Source organism: Megalobrama amblycephala, linkage group LG9 (assembly GCF_018812025.1).
Source record: "Megalobrama amblycephala isolate DHTTF-2021 linkage group LG9, ASM1881202v1, whole genome shotgun sequence".
Classification (NCBI taxonomy): domain Eukaryota; kingdom Metazoa; phylum Chordata; class Actinopteri; order Cypriniformes; family Xenocyprididae; genus Megalobrama; species Megalobrama amblycephala.
In genome coordinates, this window is record NC_063052.1 from 43270688 (window position 1) to 43288022 (window position 17335).

The 17335-nt window shown below is 36.1% G+C and overlaps 2 protein-coding genes across 6 annotated transcripts in view; both read left to right on the forward strand.

The window, feature by feature from the left end:
* Positions 1-17335, forward strand: part of LOC125276038 — a 41207-nt gene that overhangs the window by 13869 nt on the left and 10003 nt on the right. The gene's annotated exons all lie outside the window — the stretch shown is intronic.
* Positions 1755-14290, forward strand: LOC125276039. Of its 5 annotated transcripts, XM_048203446.1 has the most exons (9): positions 1755-2351; positions 4658-4701; positions 4985-5037; positions 5717-5873; positions 7793-7842; positions 9237-9530; positions 12784-13029; positions 13147-13203; positions 14013-14290. In XM_048203446.1, the coding sequence occupies exons 4-9, from the start codon at positions 5746-5748 to the stop codon at positions 14141-14143; spliced, it is 906 nt and encodes a 301-aa protein (XP_048059403.1). In that variant the 5' UTR covers positions 1755-2351; positions 4658-4701; positions 4985-5037; positions 5717-5745; the 3' UTR covers positions 14144-14290. The 5 variants fall into 5 exon arrangements, with proteins under 5 accessions (XP_048059403.1, XP_048059400.1, XP_048059399.1 ...); XM_048203443.1 differs by having other exon boundaries at positions 4658-5037; XM_048203442.1 differs by lacking the exons at positions 4658-4701; positions 4985-5037.

A 17335-nucleotide genomic window follows, 5' to 3' on the forward strand; every position in this document is an offset into this window, starting at 1 on the left:
ACAATTACAAACACAAAAGCAAGAACTCGCTTTATAAACATAAAATGAGGAACTGCTACTGTCAACCAGATGATGAAATTAGGAGACATTTGAAAAAGGTGAATGAAAAGCTGATCAGATCGCAGCTCTCTCTTGAATGTTCATTCTTTAGATTAAACCAGAACATGGGGTTTCTGGGACAGCTGCCAAACAAAATAAACCACTTTAAACCACTTTAAACTGATTTATTTTTATCTGTTGCTCCATAAATGTTCAATACAAACATATATATTTATATATATTCTGCAATCATACACTATGAGAGTAATGAAAAGCATATTTTTAAGGTGTGCCTTTAGCCCCGTTTGAACCCTACAAGTTATTCCTATTTAATTTATGAAGTGAAAGTGACATATTCTGTATTCTAAAAGATCTGTGGCTTTTGACATACATTAGGCTTAAGCCCCAGTTACTGTATTTGCATTATAGTAAGGGTAGGTTTAGGGTAGGTGTACGTTAATAAAACACTCTCTGGTAAGTAGCAAATTTAATTTATTATTTTATGGCAAGATTTTGCGTAACTTCCTGCCTATCCCTTCCATAGACTTCCAACCTCAACTGAGAACCAAGTAGCACTCACTGCAGAGTCTGTCGGCCAGCTCCACCTCTCTGGATGTCGAACGGGTGGAGAGATAGAGTTGTGCACTTGTGGTTAGCATAGACATCATATAGGTAGATGCCCTATTGGCCACTGGGCGCCGAGATTTGCGGCCGCCATCTTAGACCGGTCGTACTCCTAAGCTGCGTCCCAATTCGCCTACTTATACGACGTCCTAAAAGCATTTACTGTTTTTGTAAAGAAAAAGTACATACTTTTGAGTGTGTAGCAGAAGAGTAGACAAGCTTTGGGACATACTACCGTCATAACTGCGTCTTTAACGGACGTTATGTCGCTTATTTACGCAACCTGTAACTGTTTAAACTACCCTGTCAATCATCTTGTCACAGTTAAAATCCTCCACATTTAATTAAATTTATTTTCCTACCGTTTCGGAGAGATGTAGTCGCACGTTGATCTGCCAGTCATGGGTCTTTCATGCAATAACTCTCCTCATCTTTGCATAATGATGCATTTAAAAGTTAATGACCAAACGCATCGTTATAAATGTTCACAATGCTGTTGCAGATTAAATATTATGTGGATAACATTTAATAAATATATTTTCGTAAGGTTATATTGATTATTAATTATTCAAGCCCCTTTATCTTAACCGCTCTGCTTAACCGTCGGACCTCGCAAGTGTTTTCCACATAATTATATTCAGATCAGAAGGAAGTTCGAAAGCACAAGAATGCGCTCAATGCACGAAACTTACTTTTAGCGTTAGGTAACGTTAAGTGCCTATTATCAACACAATCCAATCTGAATTTAATACATACATTGTTCGACCGGACAAGTTATTTGTGTTTGTGCACGTGATATCAGGAAGCATACACACATGACGGCAAAGCGCAAATCGAGTTACTTCTGCTAGTATTACTAAAATATCGTATTTTACTGCAACTATCTGTTTCTGCTTCTTTATTATATCTATAATGTGTGATTTATAAATTACCTTATATCCTACATCACATATTTTGATTTTGGACGTCTGGTCACTTTATATCTTATTATATCAGAATATTATATAACTGTTAAGTCTACTATGAATATTAAAATACATTCAACAATGTGTCCTGTATCATAGCTACATGAATTACCTTTGCAGCAAAAAAACCCGAGTCAAAATCAGTTAGGTATTCTGTGAGATATGATTAATTAAATGCGCTGACAGCTCATTGCACCTGTCAAACAAGTTACACTGAGTGGAGCTGGCGACCGATCCAAGATGGCGGCTCCACGGCTCGTCCGTGCCAATAGGCAGTAGCATTCGATAGGGCGTCTAGCTATATATGATGTCTATGGTGGTTAGTGTAGGATGGCTCTGGGATCAGGGTGTGGTTGTACATTTCCTCTCTGGATGTCTAAGCGAGGGGAAACCCCGTAGAAGAGCGCAGATCAAAACAACAACAACACAGAACAGGATCAAATGGGTGGATCGGTAGAGGATTGTTGGGAATTATACAGAGGAAAGAAAGGAGGCGAAAGAAAAAATAGCAATGATCAGAATGAAGGATTTGGTAACATTAAATCCAGAAATATATAACAGATCGATTTTGACGCAGTATCTAAAAAGTACTCGGATATATGGGGGTATGAATATAAAATGTATTTGCAGCAAAGGTGAAGTAAATATTGGGAAGAGTATAAACTGGATTGTGGGGCTTCGCTGAAAGCTATAGAGGAGAACTGCAGAATGACGACAGAAATGGTGAGTAATGCACGAGCCTAAACTACACATCCTGTGCTGCACTAGAAAAAGATTGGACAAGAAGACCGTATACATTTCAGAAATATGAGTAGGACATTAAGAAAATTCAAAATCCAAGGACAAAAATAAATGATAAGTGATAAGGAGGGAAAGAGTAGACGATTTTGTTGTGGTAACAAAAGGGAAGATCCGGTTATTTCTCGTCACCATAGAATTTACTACAAAAGTTACATGTTTCCAAGGTTTTATTAGTCTTTTTGAGCCAACAAATCTAATTAGAAGAATTTTAGTTACATTTTCCGCCCTTTTGTTATTTAATGTAATTCCGGTAGGTGGTGGCCGCGGAATTGCAGAATGGCTGATGGTACAGTGACGTAACGTTAGGTGGGTTGGGTTATAAGCAGATCCATAGAAAACAGCAAGTGTGTGACAGACGCGGCGTGCATCGGTGAGGAGCGTCGCTCTTAATTTTCTGCAGAAATAGTTTGTGGTTTTCGCCATATTAGACGCATCGACATCTCTTTCCGCCTAGTATTAATCTTTTGTCAAATTTCAACCTTCTCTCTCATCCTGATTTTTCTACGAGGCTCAGTACTAGGGTGAGTAAATGTATGGACTTTTTCAGATCTTTCGATAATGGATAAAATAAGCTCACAAAAGCATACAGAGATGAGCATCTTTTGTTTTATGTGCGACCAGCCGAACGCTGTGAGTGTGTTAGAAACTGGTCAGAAATCAGGAGTTAGTTAGGGGCGGAACAAGTGTTGGGCTGGAGCCCCGAATGTTTTTCCAAAAGCTCCGAATCTTTCAGCTTTGAGGTTTCTTAACAGTGCTGTCAAAATATAATTGTTCTAATCTCTCTATTAAAATATGTTAGTTCAATATCGCTTTTCTGCAGTATAATACACCGTTACCGGTCCGGCAGCGCTTTCTCTGTCAGCGAGTTCACGCGCACCGCAGTTGAACACAGACACGCCTCCTGAGTCCTGTATAACAGTATACTTTGGGCTTCAGAAGACAAGTACATTACGGTACGCAATTATGTCTGTTTCCATTGTCAGAAGTTGTGAATGGTACCAATAACCAGAGCTGTACCACTTTTTTTGGGACCCTTCCATTGGTGTATGTAGCACAGATTTCCGGGTGGGTATGTAGCATATAGACTGTAAAAAAAAAAAAAAGGTGGAGCTAGACTCTGCTGAATGCTGATTGGTTGACAGAGAATCGTCTCTTGCACATGCTACAAGGAGAATGACAACACAAGAGGTGCCACACTAATGTGGTTCATTGATTATCTTCACCTCGTGTAGGCTATACTTATAACAAAATGAAATAAAACACAACCCTACCTCTTTTCATTTTCATTTTAAAAATATGAAACTTATTAATGTGTGGTTCAGGCAATATGTGCATAAGTACTCTGATTATCTTCACTGTATATGTAACCTACATATAATTAGCTTCTTATAAAATGAAATAATATGACATAAAACAGTTTTTGTTAAAAGTCAGTTGTAATGATCAATAATAGCCGTAATAAAAGTATAAGTATGAAGTATAAGAAGCTATACAATAAGAAATAAAGACAAACAAACTATTCAGTCATAAAAACATACAAAATCAGTGCACTAATGGTAAATTTAAATAAATATAGAAAGTTATTAAACTTCTTTGCCCTCCACGAAAACGATTTGCCCGGGAACAAATTTTAGATTCATGAAAGCAAAGATCGCCTGTTAGACATACACAAGACAAACTATATCTCATGTTTAAAGAGTCATCAGAGCCAGCAGCAAACGTCAGAAGCACTAGCCGAGGTCAGGCTGTTCTCAGCTGGGTTCATGAAGCGCCCCGTGATCACCTGGATCTCACAACTCACACAACATTACATCAATTTCAAATAAGCACTATCTATCAATAAACCACAAATCTGAGCTTTAAACCAGCACATTCTCACCTGAAAAACTCGACTACATTTCATGACAAAATAAAGTAGTATTTTTAAATTGCGCATGTTTTCACTGTTGATTTGGAATTAATCATAATTCAGAAGAATCTTCAAGCAGAAGAGATGCTGGTTTCTCCAGTAGAGGGCAGATCTAATGCGCAAATGGCAATCTCATTGGCTGGAGCGCATCTATTACTTCCCTGTTTTGATTTCAGCTAATCAGATCGAGTGAACTCTGACAACGTGATTAATATTCATGAACCCAGCAGCTCATCAATCATCAGTGCGTTGTATATTTTTATTAGTAGCATCTGTCATTAGTAGAATCTATTATCTATTTTTTTTTTTTTTTTTACAGAAACACTGAATGACCAGCAGTATCTTAAGCACCACCAGACCTGAGTTCAGTTAAAATGACAAATATGCATTCATACACGATTACCAAGATTAGTTCTAATTACTAAAGTTCTGTCATTAAATAGTGCTTGATTATCATAAATAATATCGTAATATAAAGCTTGATTGACTGATGTTAAGAGTGTTGAGGGTAACACATTACAAGTAACTCGGGTAACATAATCAGATTACTTTTGTCAAGTCACTAGAGTAACACATTACTTTTAAATATACAACAGAATATCTGTTACTTCTTCAAATAAGTAATGCAGGTTACGTTGTTTTCCAGTTATTGACTGACGGCTCTCCTGTCTCCATGAGAGAAATCAGGAGAGAGCTGAGGTGTGTGTGAACATGATGTTATTGTAGACTGAATGTGAGCGTTTATTAATCTTACTCACACAAAAGAGTCAGTATTTCTCGAAATTAATAAAATCAGTGAAATATTAGTATATTATGCAAACCTCCAATAATGAAATGTTAAATAAAACCAATATTTTTATTTCCCCAAAAATAGAACTTTTTTTTGTAAAAAACAAACAAACAAACAAAAAAACAAGAAGGTTCAGTATTTCTCAAAATTAATAAAATCAGTGAAATGCAAAAACAGAATATTATGCAATCCTCCAATAATGAAATGTGTTAAACAAATATTTTTATTTGGCGAAAAATTGAACTTTTTTATTTTAAAAAAAACAAGCCCAGCCCAGATGAGAGAAATTAATGCAAAATTAACGTAACACATTACTTTTTTTACACAATATTGCAATGCATTACTTTTCAAAGTAACGTTCCCCAGCACTGTTTAAGAGTGTACGTTCAGATATACAGTAATAGTTTATCTGGCGAGTGTTCAGGTCAATCTAGATCAGTTGTCACTAAGGACTACTTCATATTTTTCACACTTTCTAAATGGATCAAAGATGAAGGGAAATTCTAATGCTTATATGATGAAATGTGGGTGTGTGTTTTTGACGTTTGTTTACTTCATATTGTTGTATATTTGTGATTGTATTCACAGGCTGGAGGGTTTGGAGCAGAAGAACAGAGATGGCCTCTATCATGGAGCAACATCAGGGAGTCAGTCAGGGTAGAAGAAGAGCCAGAAAGAAAAAACGTTCCCTCAGCAAGGACAAATCCAAGGAGAGATGGAGGACCCTCCTGACAGATATCCACTGGTGAGTACCTTTTAAACTCTCTCTGATCATTTTCTGTGTGTAAATGATCAACATCTGCACACCAGTGAAAAATAAAGTTGCTCAATAGCGTTCAAGTGATTTTGGTGACAGTAATTGTGTAGTCAGGAGAGTCAGGAGACTTTGCTTCAATCCTGATCAGGCTAGAAATCACATCTTTATGATTTTTGCTCTTCAAGAGAGAAACGTGACAGATCAGTAGCTGAGCTCTATGAGTTATGAATTATGTTAACTGTTGGACTCAGTTGAAGTGACTATAATAATTGGTTTTAATTAAAAAGTCAAGGAGCACATGACAATACAAGCTCCTCCTCTGTTCATATTTATCTGCGTAACTTCTAAAAGTACTTTTATTTACAAGTACAAAGATGATGTTCAGTCAGATTTATTGTTTAGTTTTTTTTAATCTTTTAGTATGAATATGTTAGTCTTAATGTTACGAATAAGCTGGTGTGTTCAAAAACAATGACTGTTTGCATTTAGGAAGTTACTTACAGTCTCTCACTCGCTGAAATGGTTCACAGATTTTCATCACATCACACTTCAGCTTCTCGTCAGATTTTCTGTTCAATCAAATGCTCTCTAGAATCTGAATTCCTGCTACACTATAAACAGACGCTGAAACTGCAGTTGAAATCAGTCATTTATTCACACGTTTACTAGTTTCTATATGGTGAGTGGCACATAGAGAATAGGGAACTCTTCAGACAGTGTAAATATGCAAAGCATGCTGTTCTGGTTCAGAGACACGAGAGCACAGACTGAATCATATCCGTGAGTCGGCTCAGAACACAAAAGGTTTCAGACCATTTAAATCCGGCACACAATGCTGTATTTTAAAGTGTCTTACTGAGTGTGTGTGTGTGTGTGTGTGTGTGTGTGAAGAGAAATAAAATGAACTGAAAATCAGGGCTTAAAAGTTATGCGTCACAAAAAGCCCTTACACTATGTAATCTTTTGAAGATATTTTTTGACAATTGTATATTATTAATATTTTTTATTTAATTAATTTCCTTTAATATTGTTTATTTGGTTTTTATATGTTTTTGTTATGCTGCTATTTGGACTTTTTGAAATTGTAGTAAGATTTTTATTATACTTAAAAGAAAGAAAAAAAGGTCAGTGTAGCTTGACTTAAATAATCACTACACAGTTGCTCCTGTAACCAGCAGGCTGCTGCATGTTGGTCATTTTTTCAGTCTTGCACTTTTTAAGTCTTTATAAAGTATTTATAAATCATAAGCGATTGATTCACAAAATGATGTCAGTCTCTGATCATGCAGTATTATGTTAGTTTTCTGCTCAATCTGCTTTGAAAGAATAACCAGTGGAGGAAAATATCCAAATGTTGCATATTTTTTGCAGCTCGAGGTCACCTTTGGGATACTGTTAGTTCACTTTTTGTACTCGTAAGGAGGCGTCTCCCTGTGGTTTACAAAGTTTTTACGTCCAAGTATAAAATTCATTTAAAATGTAAGTTTTCATGTTTTTTTGTTTGTTTGTTTTTTTGTTTTTGTTTTTTAGCATAAATCATGCTTGTTTTGTGTTATTATACCAATATTTGTGTTTGTTTTCGGAAAACTAAACCTGATAGTGACACGGAAATAAAGCCAGCATGTTGAATCTGTTAGTCCTCCTGCGATTATGATGATTGTTGTTTTTATTTACAGGGTTATTGAATATAATATTTAAATATAAATTGTCAGTATTACTCAGGAATCATTTATAAAACCAAACAGATTATATATATTTTTATCATGTCAGATCCTCATGTGTGAAATATTTCAGATTAAATGAATGTTTAGTAATGTTTTACTGCTCAGGAAAGTGTTTTATCTCTGTATTAATGTGTTTGTGATTATCATCCTGAATCTGTGACATAAACTTCTGTTTCTCATCAGGTCCAGATGCTTGAATCTTCTGCTGCTGTTTTGCTTCATCAACTCTATCGGTCAGTGTCATTTTTTGTTGATAAATTGTAACAATCTTTATTTTTCCTTTTCATGTTGATCTAGTCGATTGTTTCTATTTTGCACCAAGTGACTTTACTTGATATGTGCAGGTTAATAATGGATATTTCCCATCATAATACATCATCACACATCATGACATCACTGACACATCTTATCTCTGCAGTTCATCAATTATTACACATGGTTCAGAAATTCACTACATCTAGCAGTATTTTAGCTCCCTTTTTTTACTGAGGTCTGAAAATCTAATGGCACACAATACTGTCCTAAAAGCTGATCAGATCTTAACCTGAAGAAAGTGAGAATAATCAGCTGTGATTCAGATTCGCTCTGTGTTTGTGATCTGTTGGGCAGCAGACAAACTTTATCACATATTTACAAGTTTGGACTTTTAGTTTCCTGCTTTAGTCTTGTATCTGTTTGTAGTTTTATTAGTTCATGTATTGATTTTTCTTGTTACACTCTTAAAAATACAAGTTTCAAAAGTAGGTTTTTTCTCAGCAACAGAAGAACCAATCAGTGATCAGTTCTATCAGGAGCCATTATTTCTTAGTGTGAAGAACATTTTAATAATCTAAAGATCCTTTTGACGAATGGAAAAGAGGATGTTAAAGTTTCTTAATTGATCCATCAATACGATGCCAATAATGAATCTGTATTTTGAAGAGTTTCTCCGTGTTTAAAGCTCTTGTATTTTATGTTCTTTGTCGAGTCTTTTTCTTTCATATATGTAGTGTCAACAGTTTACTAGATTGGTTTATCTTGTTATTATAATTATTATTATTATTATTATTATTAATAAAATATTAAGCTGCATTTGGATCCTGCTCTCTCGTGTCTCACGTTACAGATTCAAATGAATCAAATCAAATCTACAGACAGCGATAAAGTCAGATTTTCAGGTCGAGTCTGAGTCAGAAAGATCTGATTGAAGCGGATCATTGGGTTCTCTCTGATTGGTTGATTTGGGAGCGGTTCTTTGGTTCAGGAACCCGTCTGGAGATGCTCATTGGCTCATTCAGTGTCAGGAGTGTGTGTGGAGACTGAGAAACATCTGGAGCAAAATCAAATCCAGTCAAATAACTCCGTTTTAGAGTTTGATTAAATGTAAATAGTTTGAATTGATTTCTTTTGTTTTGCAATTTGACAAAAGTAAAACATTTACAGTTTTGATATGCAGTATTGAACTGAATTTTTTTAATAAAAATTGTACAAAGTAACGGGTATCCCATACACTCACAAAACTGTTGAGGATAAAACACAATAAAGCCTTTGGCTGATTTCCATTGGCCCTCTGTGTTAATATAAAGAGTAGAGGCTGTAGACAGAAGAGACAGAGCGACAGTATGAATGTTTTTCTGTCTGTTTGCAGGAAGTGCACCTGCAGGAAACTCTCCTCGACGTGTGACGGGGGAAAAAGGAGACAACATCACCCTGCCGTGTGAATTTCAGCCCAGAGACGATTCTCATATTGCTTTATTCAGACAATCAAAAAACATAATTGATTGTCAGAATGAAGAATGTAGTGAAAGATTTGTCAAAAAAGGATCATGTGACATCATCATCAAGGATCTGATCTTCAGTGATGCTGGGAAATACATTCTGAAAGTCTATAACACTGATGGTCAGATAGAAGTGGAGAGGGACTACCATCTTCATATTCAGGGTAAAGTCAAAACTCAAAAAATCCATGACAATCCTATTGGCTGGCAACAGCGTATGACGTCATACTAGTGTGACCAGGAAGTATATAAGGCGCCTAGAGAACATCCTCTTCTTCATCTTCAGGGACTGTTTTATGTGAAGCACACTGTTCAAATCTGTAAAATGATCAAATCTGTAAAATGATTCAAGCTGTGTGCACGTATGATGAGTTGTTGGGTGTTATGGAGCACGTGTCACACAGCCGTCAGCTGACATGTGTAGATCCGCTCATGTAATATTGGAAGCACAAATGCTTTCTTTCTGGCCATAATCACCCCAGCTTCACTGAGCTCTTGAGACAGTTGTGAACTATCTTGTGGTTGGAAAATAAATCATTGCCTTTGAAAGCTCCAGCCCTGCTCTCATATGGCAGGACACACACGGCAGCAGGTCATGCTGTGCTGCACACTATAGCAGTGATCTAAAGGATTAGTCCACTTTTCATTAAATTTTCCTGATAATTTACTCACCCTCATGTCATCCAAGATGGTCATGTCTTTCTTTCTTCAGGGGAAAAGAAATGAAGGTTTTTGATGAAAACATTCCAGGATTTTTCTCCATATAGTGGACTTCAATGGAGCCCAAACGGCTGAAACGGAACGAACGCAGCGGCAGTTTCATTTTTTTCCATAAGCAGAATAGGGAAGCAGAAGTACGTTCAAGGTGATATTTTGTGTTTATAAAGAATATACAGTTGTATGTTTTTAGAAAATGGCCGATGGTTTCTCTAGATAGACAACTGTATATGCTTTATGGTCAACTGAAGAAAGAAAGACATGACCGTCTTGAATGACATGGGGGTGAGTAAATTATCAGGAAAGGTTTATTTGAAAGTGAACTAATCCTTTAAGAGCAGCAGGTGACCTGCTGAAAGGAACGCTCCGGGTCTGCATCCCCAATCCTTTGATATTTGAAGTGTTGATAATCATTCTGAGTCGGCTTCCTCTCATTTAGAGGGTTTTTCTAAGAAGCTGAAGCCACCGCTCTCCTGAGCTCCAGATAAGATCACAATTTCAAGTCTATGGCCCTCTGTAGGCCTCCTTGATAAATCACCCTAGGCTGAGTGGAGCGGTTTCCTCTCACTGGAAAGTCTCTGTGTCCGGCGTGAGCTGCTTACTGCCTCTTCTGCAGTTCCTCTCATGAGGCGTGTGTCGTAAGAGGCTCTGTTTAGGACACAGGATGTTAGCTAGACTAGGTCACAAATCAGACTGGGTTAGCTCTGGTGGCTCATCCTAAAAGGTGCTGCTTTTGGTCCCTGGCCATATTTCCTTAACCCTCTAGGGTTCTTCGGTCATTTATGACCGGACATTTTAAAAAAAAAAAATTGTTAAAAATCGTAGCTTCATCGGAATGGTCCGAAACTTGGTGACTTTATTGGTACTTGGTATATGAACACCCAAAACAATTGGGGACAGGATTTGAAAAGTCTAAGTGGTCGTAAAAGAAATAGTCACACTCAGGGTCTTCGGGTCAAAAATGACCCCCATAGGAAATGAATGGGAAATTGGCAAAAACATGAAAATAGAGTTTTTTTGTGCATACAATCTACAAATCAGCCAGGATGCATAAAAAATGACTCAACAGTGAAGGGGTGAATCTCTAAAACATCAAGAGTGCAAAACAGACAAACACACACACCTACACACACACACACACACACACACACACAGAGTAAGATCAAAGGATGGAATTCTTCTGTTTATATAAAATAATTGTTTATAAAAAAAATCATCCAATTTGCAAGAGACACTTAGTTGTGATCTGTGACATGCAAAACAAACACTAATTACAGTTATTATGTAAATTTGCAGATAATATGTAAATATAGTTAGGATGATATTTAAAACACTTATTTTATTATTTTTTTTATTTTTCTATTTTCCATTTACTGTTTTATAATTGTTATACTTTTATTGTTATTTTAGTTTTTTGTTCATTATTTGATGTTGCCAATTTTGAGTTACTGTTCATTGAATTTGTTCATTGAATTGCAAAAAAATAATTTTAATGAAAATGTTTATTATGAAAGATTAATAAAAATATGTTATGACTGAAAGAATTGCATTTTTATTAAGAATTAAAACAATGGGTAACAAAATGCTTTCCATTTGTTCTCTTTCCAATGCAATGTTCAGGTTTGACTGTATTATAAAGTAAAACTGGCACTTCAAATTACCATTTAAACCAACCAAACAAACAAAAAACTTGACAAAAATAGTCTTTGAGAATCTGTTATTATATATTAAAATCAACAACCTGAAAAAAATTGGCAAATATGTGCAAAAATCACTAGAATTCACAAACCTTTCTACAGAGAGCTATAGTGCAACTTAGTGGTAAAAATGGGGTATTGCATGATAAAAATACTCAGTGTCCACCGGATGGCACCAATCTCATTTAAAAAATTGTTTTCATGAGGCCTAGGCATGTCTCTAAAATGAAATACAGCTTTAATAAAAATAAATATATATATATATATATATATATATATATATATATATATAAATTTTCTATTATATTCAATGGGAAAAATATATTTAATTGATTTTACTCAAATTTTTTTAAATCTTAATCCCACCCTTCGGGTCATTTTTGACCCGAAGACCCTGAGCGTGACCCATAAATGAAGAACCTCAGAAAAGGAACCCCTTCCCAGTGAAGATGCTGGTTTCAAGCCCTTGAAGCCCTTTGACAAGTCCTCCCGGCGAAGGCACTTTTTCGTGTATCTCGGGCAGTGGCTGTAGGGAATACTGTCACTAACAGACTAATGTGTGTCCAGGAGGGGGAGTGATTCTGCCATTATTGTACACTGTGTCTTTTAGCTATGTCTCCGGGCTGCTTGTTCAGTCCTTCAGATGAAGAAGAGGAAGACATGTTCTCTAGACAACTCTTATATTCTTCCTGGTCACACTAGTATGACGTCATAGGCTGTTGCCGGCCAATAGGATTGCTGTGATTTTACAGTTTCTTCAGATACAGTCACATGGAGGTGTTCCTCATCAGTGTCTCGTTCCCTGTTCTCAGGGGTTACAGTCGTAATGTTTTCAGGGTTTCCTTTAGTAATAGTGTTGATCTGCATGAGGAACTGTGACCAGCAGACACTGAATGAGACTCATCCTGCCTAATATATAAGATTAGTCGCCTCCAATATGAGTTTATGGCCTTGATTGATTGACACTGTTATAATAATGATGAATGCGTTTCTGTTTCTCCAGGTGAGATTTCTGTGAAAACAGGAGAGCAGCTGAAGATGGATGTTCTGGTGATCAATGCTGATAAAGTGGAGAAAAACTCCAGTGGAGAGTGGACAGAGGTGTGGACGAGAGGTCACGGGGTCAGCAGTGATCGACTGACCGACAGAGATGGAAATCTGATCATTAGTAATTTTACAGTCTCTGACACTGGAACATACAGAGTTCTGGACTCTGAAGGAGAAATCTGGATCACAGTCACAGTCACAGGTGAGAGAAGATCAGATGATCAGAAATATTTGAATTTATTTTACAGCTGACGTTTATTTATCATTATTTGAACAACAAATGCTAAACTGTGTGAGTAACCTGTGATATCCTCTACAGGATCTAGTACAGGATCAAAGGACAAACTGAACACAGATCAAGACACTGAACAACATAGTAAGTAAAACCTCATTAAGAGATTTACAAAATCTTTAAGCAGTGAGTTTAACCCTTATAGGGTCTTTGGGGTCTTTTTAGACCCGAAACGACATTTGCTCAAATAAAAAAAAAAAAGTTCTCTTTGTCCAAATGACATGAAAGTTTGTACAGTTGTTAACACTTTCTAGATCTACAAATACAAATAAAAAAAAAATGGAGTGATATCTTGTTTTTATGTTAGTGTAAAAAAAAAAAAAGTCACACTCAGAGTCTTCGGGGTCTCCAAAGATACCAGGCAACAAAATGTAATTTTGTAACAAAATAATAGTTTTTAAATGTTTTAAAGATGTCTTTCAGTCAGTCAAACAGCAAACAGTGGAGCTCTGGCACCATCTACTGGATAAAGTGATTGTTTTTTTACTTTTAAAACTGCATTTTCCAAAGATGGGCAAAAATCTCACACTAAACCATGTCAAATTATCCATGTTATCCTTATGAATGAAAGTTAGAAATGTGGGTCTTTTATAAAGTGAATGTTACATAAAAAGCTGTTTTTGTATAAAAACCTATTTAAAAAATATATTTTTAAATTTATTTATATAAACTTAAATATGATAAATCTTCCAAAAAATGTAATTTTACTCTGTTTATTAATGTTTTTATTAATTATAATTGTTTAAAAAAACAAGTATTTTGTTACAAAATTACATTTTGTTGCCTGGTGTCTGTGGAGACCCTGAAGACTCTTGAGTGTACACCCCAAACGAAGACCGCACACGGGTTAAATAAAAAAATAACAATCTGTGTTCTCTTCATTTTTCCTGTAGAGTCTGTGATTATTGTGGTGTGTGTGATTGGAGCTCTGCTGGTTCTGGTGATATCTGCTCTCATCTGGAAACGCAGACGTCAGCACAGGAACAGAGAACATGAGTCTGTCCCAATGGAAGACATACAGTAGTCCAGAACATCTAGAGATGACACTTGTGCTGCGTCCCAATTCGCCTACTTATACTACGCCCTAAAAGTATGTACTCTTTCTGTGAACAAAAAGTACATACTTTTGAGTGTGTAGCAAAAGAGTAGACAAGCTTTGGGACATACTATCACGTCATACAATCGCGTCTTTTCTCTCTGTCACATCCTGTCACCGTAAACTGGCCTGTCAATCATCTTACATCCTCCACATTTCATTTAGTTAATTTCCTACCGTATCGGAGAGAAATGCAGCACGTTGATCTGCAGTCGCGGGTCTTTCATGTGGAGAACTCTCCTCATATTAATGCATAATGATGCATTTAAATGTTAATGGCCATTCGGATCTTTATAAAAGTCCACACTGGTATTTGCAGATGAAAAATAACACAGATAACATTAAATAAATATTTTCTATTAGGTTGAACTGATTATTAGTCACTCAAAAGATCTTAGCGTCGGTCGTGCATATCCGCCATGTTTTGTAGTTTTTTAACATTTTTTACTCGTGTTTGTAGTTCTGAACTGAATCCTCATCCAAAGCGCAATGGGTTGTGGGCAGTATTAGCCGTTATAGTGTGCACGGATCCACACTTCGAAAATCTACAGGAAATAGTAGACCATCCGGGGACTTTTGGCATACTCTTTTCAACATACTATGCTTTGGGACAAACTTATTTTAATCTCACATACTATTTAGGATGGATAGTATGGACATTGGGACGCAGGGTGATTGTTTGTAATTCTTGTGCAGGAGAAGGTGTGGCCTGTGCTCAACAACAGAGATCCTGATTGGTCAGGTGCTGTTTCCAGAAAAGAACCACTCCAAACGCACAAATATGAGCCATTTGTTTTGCTCTGTCACAGTTTCCTCTGTGATTATGTGTGCTTTAAAAATGTGCTTTTGTTCCATTTGTTTTACAATTCTCATGATTACTTTTGTTTCCTGTTACATCGTGTAAACATCATTTCTAAATAATCAAAATAATATTTTTTTCTGTTTAATGCATTTTTTTTCATCCACTCCTGAATTTGATCCCTTTGTTAATGGTTTTCACTATAATTTTGTTAATAAATCTATTTTTGTTTGATATTATCTTTGTGAGTGAGCGCACATTCATTTTCGTTATACGTCAACCTGAGCAGCTGAATCTTTCTGGAAATAACATTTGAACTCTCTCTTGCAAAATTCACCCCAAAAAATCTGTATGGTTTAATATGAACAATTAGTACCAAAGAAGAACCATTTCTGAACCTTTCAGTGATCAGTTCCTGAAGATCCATCATTATCTTAGCGTGAAGAACACTTTAATCATCGAAAGAACCTTTTACTCAAGTACTTGATTTGTGTACTTCATCCACCACTGATGAAATGTTCACAATAAGATCTATAACATTTTAATCCAGACATACAGTCATTTTTTAAACAATAGTTGAGTTTAATAAAACTACCCAGCATCTGGGTCAAAACAACCCATTCACTGGGATTTTTAACCCAACATTTTTCGTGTAGTTCACTGAAGATAAGAACATTTTTAGACCACATTTCAGAAACTATTCCTTCAGAATCCAGATTATTCAGTGGATTCACACTGAAGTGTTATCTGAATTAATGAGCTGGAAATCTGATCTCTGTTGTTAATGATCTTGATTGATGAAAAAAGCATTAGCTCAATAAGGATTTGAACATTTTGAGACCACATTTTCAGAAACCATTCATTTGGAAATCTGGATAATTCCAATGGATTCACATTGAAAATCAGAATGAATTGGAAGTCAAGTCACCTTTATTTATATAGCGCTTTTTACAATGCAGATTGTGTCAAAGCAGCTTTACAGTGATAATGGTGTATAATTTTGGCTGCACAGAGTCTTAAAGAAAATGGTGTCATTGTCCAGCTTAAGTAAATTCAGTAATGATTTTTCACACAACTGTAAATCTGTTGACCTGTTCTGCGGTGAACAAACGCTATGAAATTTAAAATATTTTGTAATGTGTGTCTTTTTTCTTAATGGATGCTATCGTTTCAGTCAGAGCTGGGATTTCTTCCATCCATTTTTCACACAGTGCGGAGACAGGAAAATGCTTTGGTTGATCCGGTCTCCAGTCAGAGTGTCACCTGGAGCCCCACGGCCTGTTTCAACAGGTCAGACATTCCAGCGTCCGTGTTCTTTTCTGTTCAGAGATTGATGTGATCATTGTGGTCTCATGATCTACTGTTTCTCATTTTGAAAGAAATTACATTAAACGGAGTGTGTCTTTTACTATATATTGAGAATTGACAAAATATGTCTATTTCTCCTAACACATTTTAGTAGGAATTTCTGAGACAAATGTGAGACAATTCTGTGTCAACACATTTGAGATCACTTGGATCTTTTACTCCATTGAATCTAATTTCTGTCTATTGTCAAACGCTGACACGTCAAAGACATCAGAGATATGACATGAATGTGGACAGCAGATCAGATCATGTGATGTTGAGATATTTGCTATTTCAGAGAATCTGGGCACAATCTGATTGTAATGTGAGATTACTGTGGATTCTTTTATTGGCATTGATGTTTCCATGAAGAACCTTCAACTAGTGATGGGCAGATCGAGGCTTCGTGAAACACTGAAACAGTTGAAGCAAATGTGCCGTAATGATTCGAGGCTTCGAAACAATCTGACACCCGTCTCCACGGTGACCCCTAGTGGTCAGAACAGTGGAAATGCAACAAAACTCAGGCCAAACATGCATTAAAAATACACTTTAACAAATGTATTGCAAAAGTAAAATCAATCAAATGGAATTAATCATCTAATAAGATTAAATATAGAGTGTCTGTATAATATGTGTTCTTTTATCAATTTTAAAGGCTTGTTTCTTTGTTCCATGGCTCAAGCTAAACAGGCCAATAAGAGATTAATAACTACCATTATTAATTTTAATTATTCTAAAACTGATCGGAGATCAGGCAAAACCATAGGGTAAAGCCCTAGACACTTGTTCAATAGTTCTCAGTGAATCTGCATGATTCATGGGCTCACTTTATCATCGCCCTCTATCGGTGAACCATTGAAATTTCGAACCGTTTCGAAACAGTGATGACGTAACGAACGAAGCCTCGTTTACTAAAATCACGTGACTTTAGCAGTTTGATACACGCTCCGAATCACTGATTCGAAACAAAA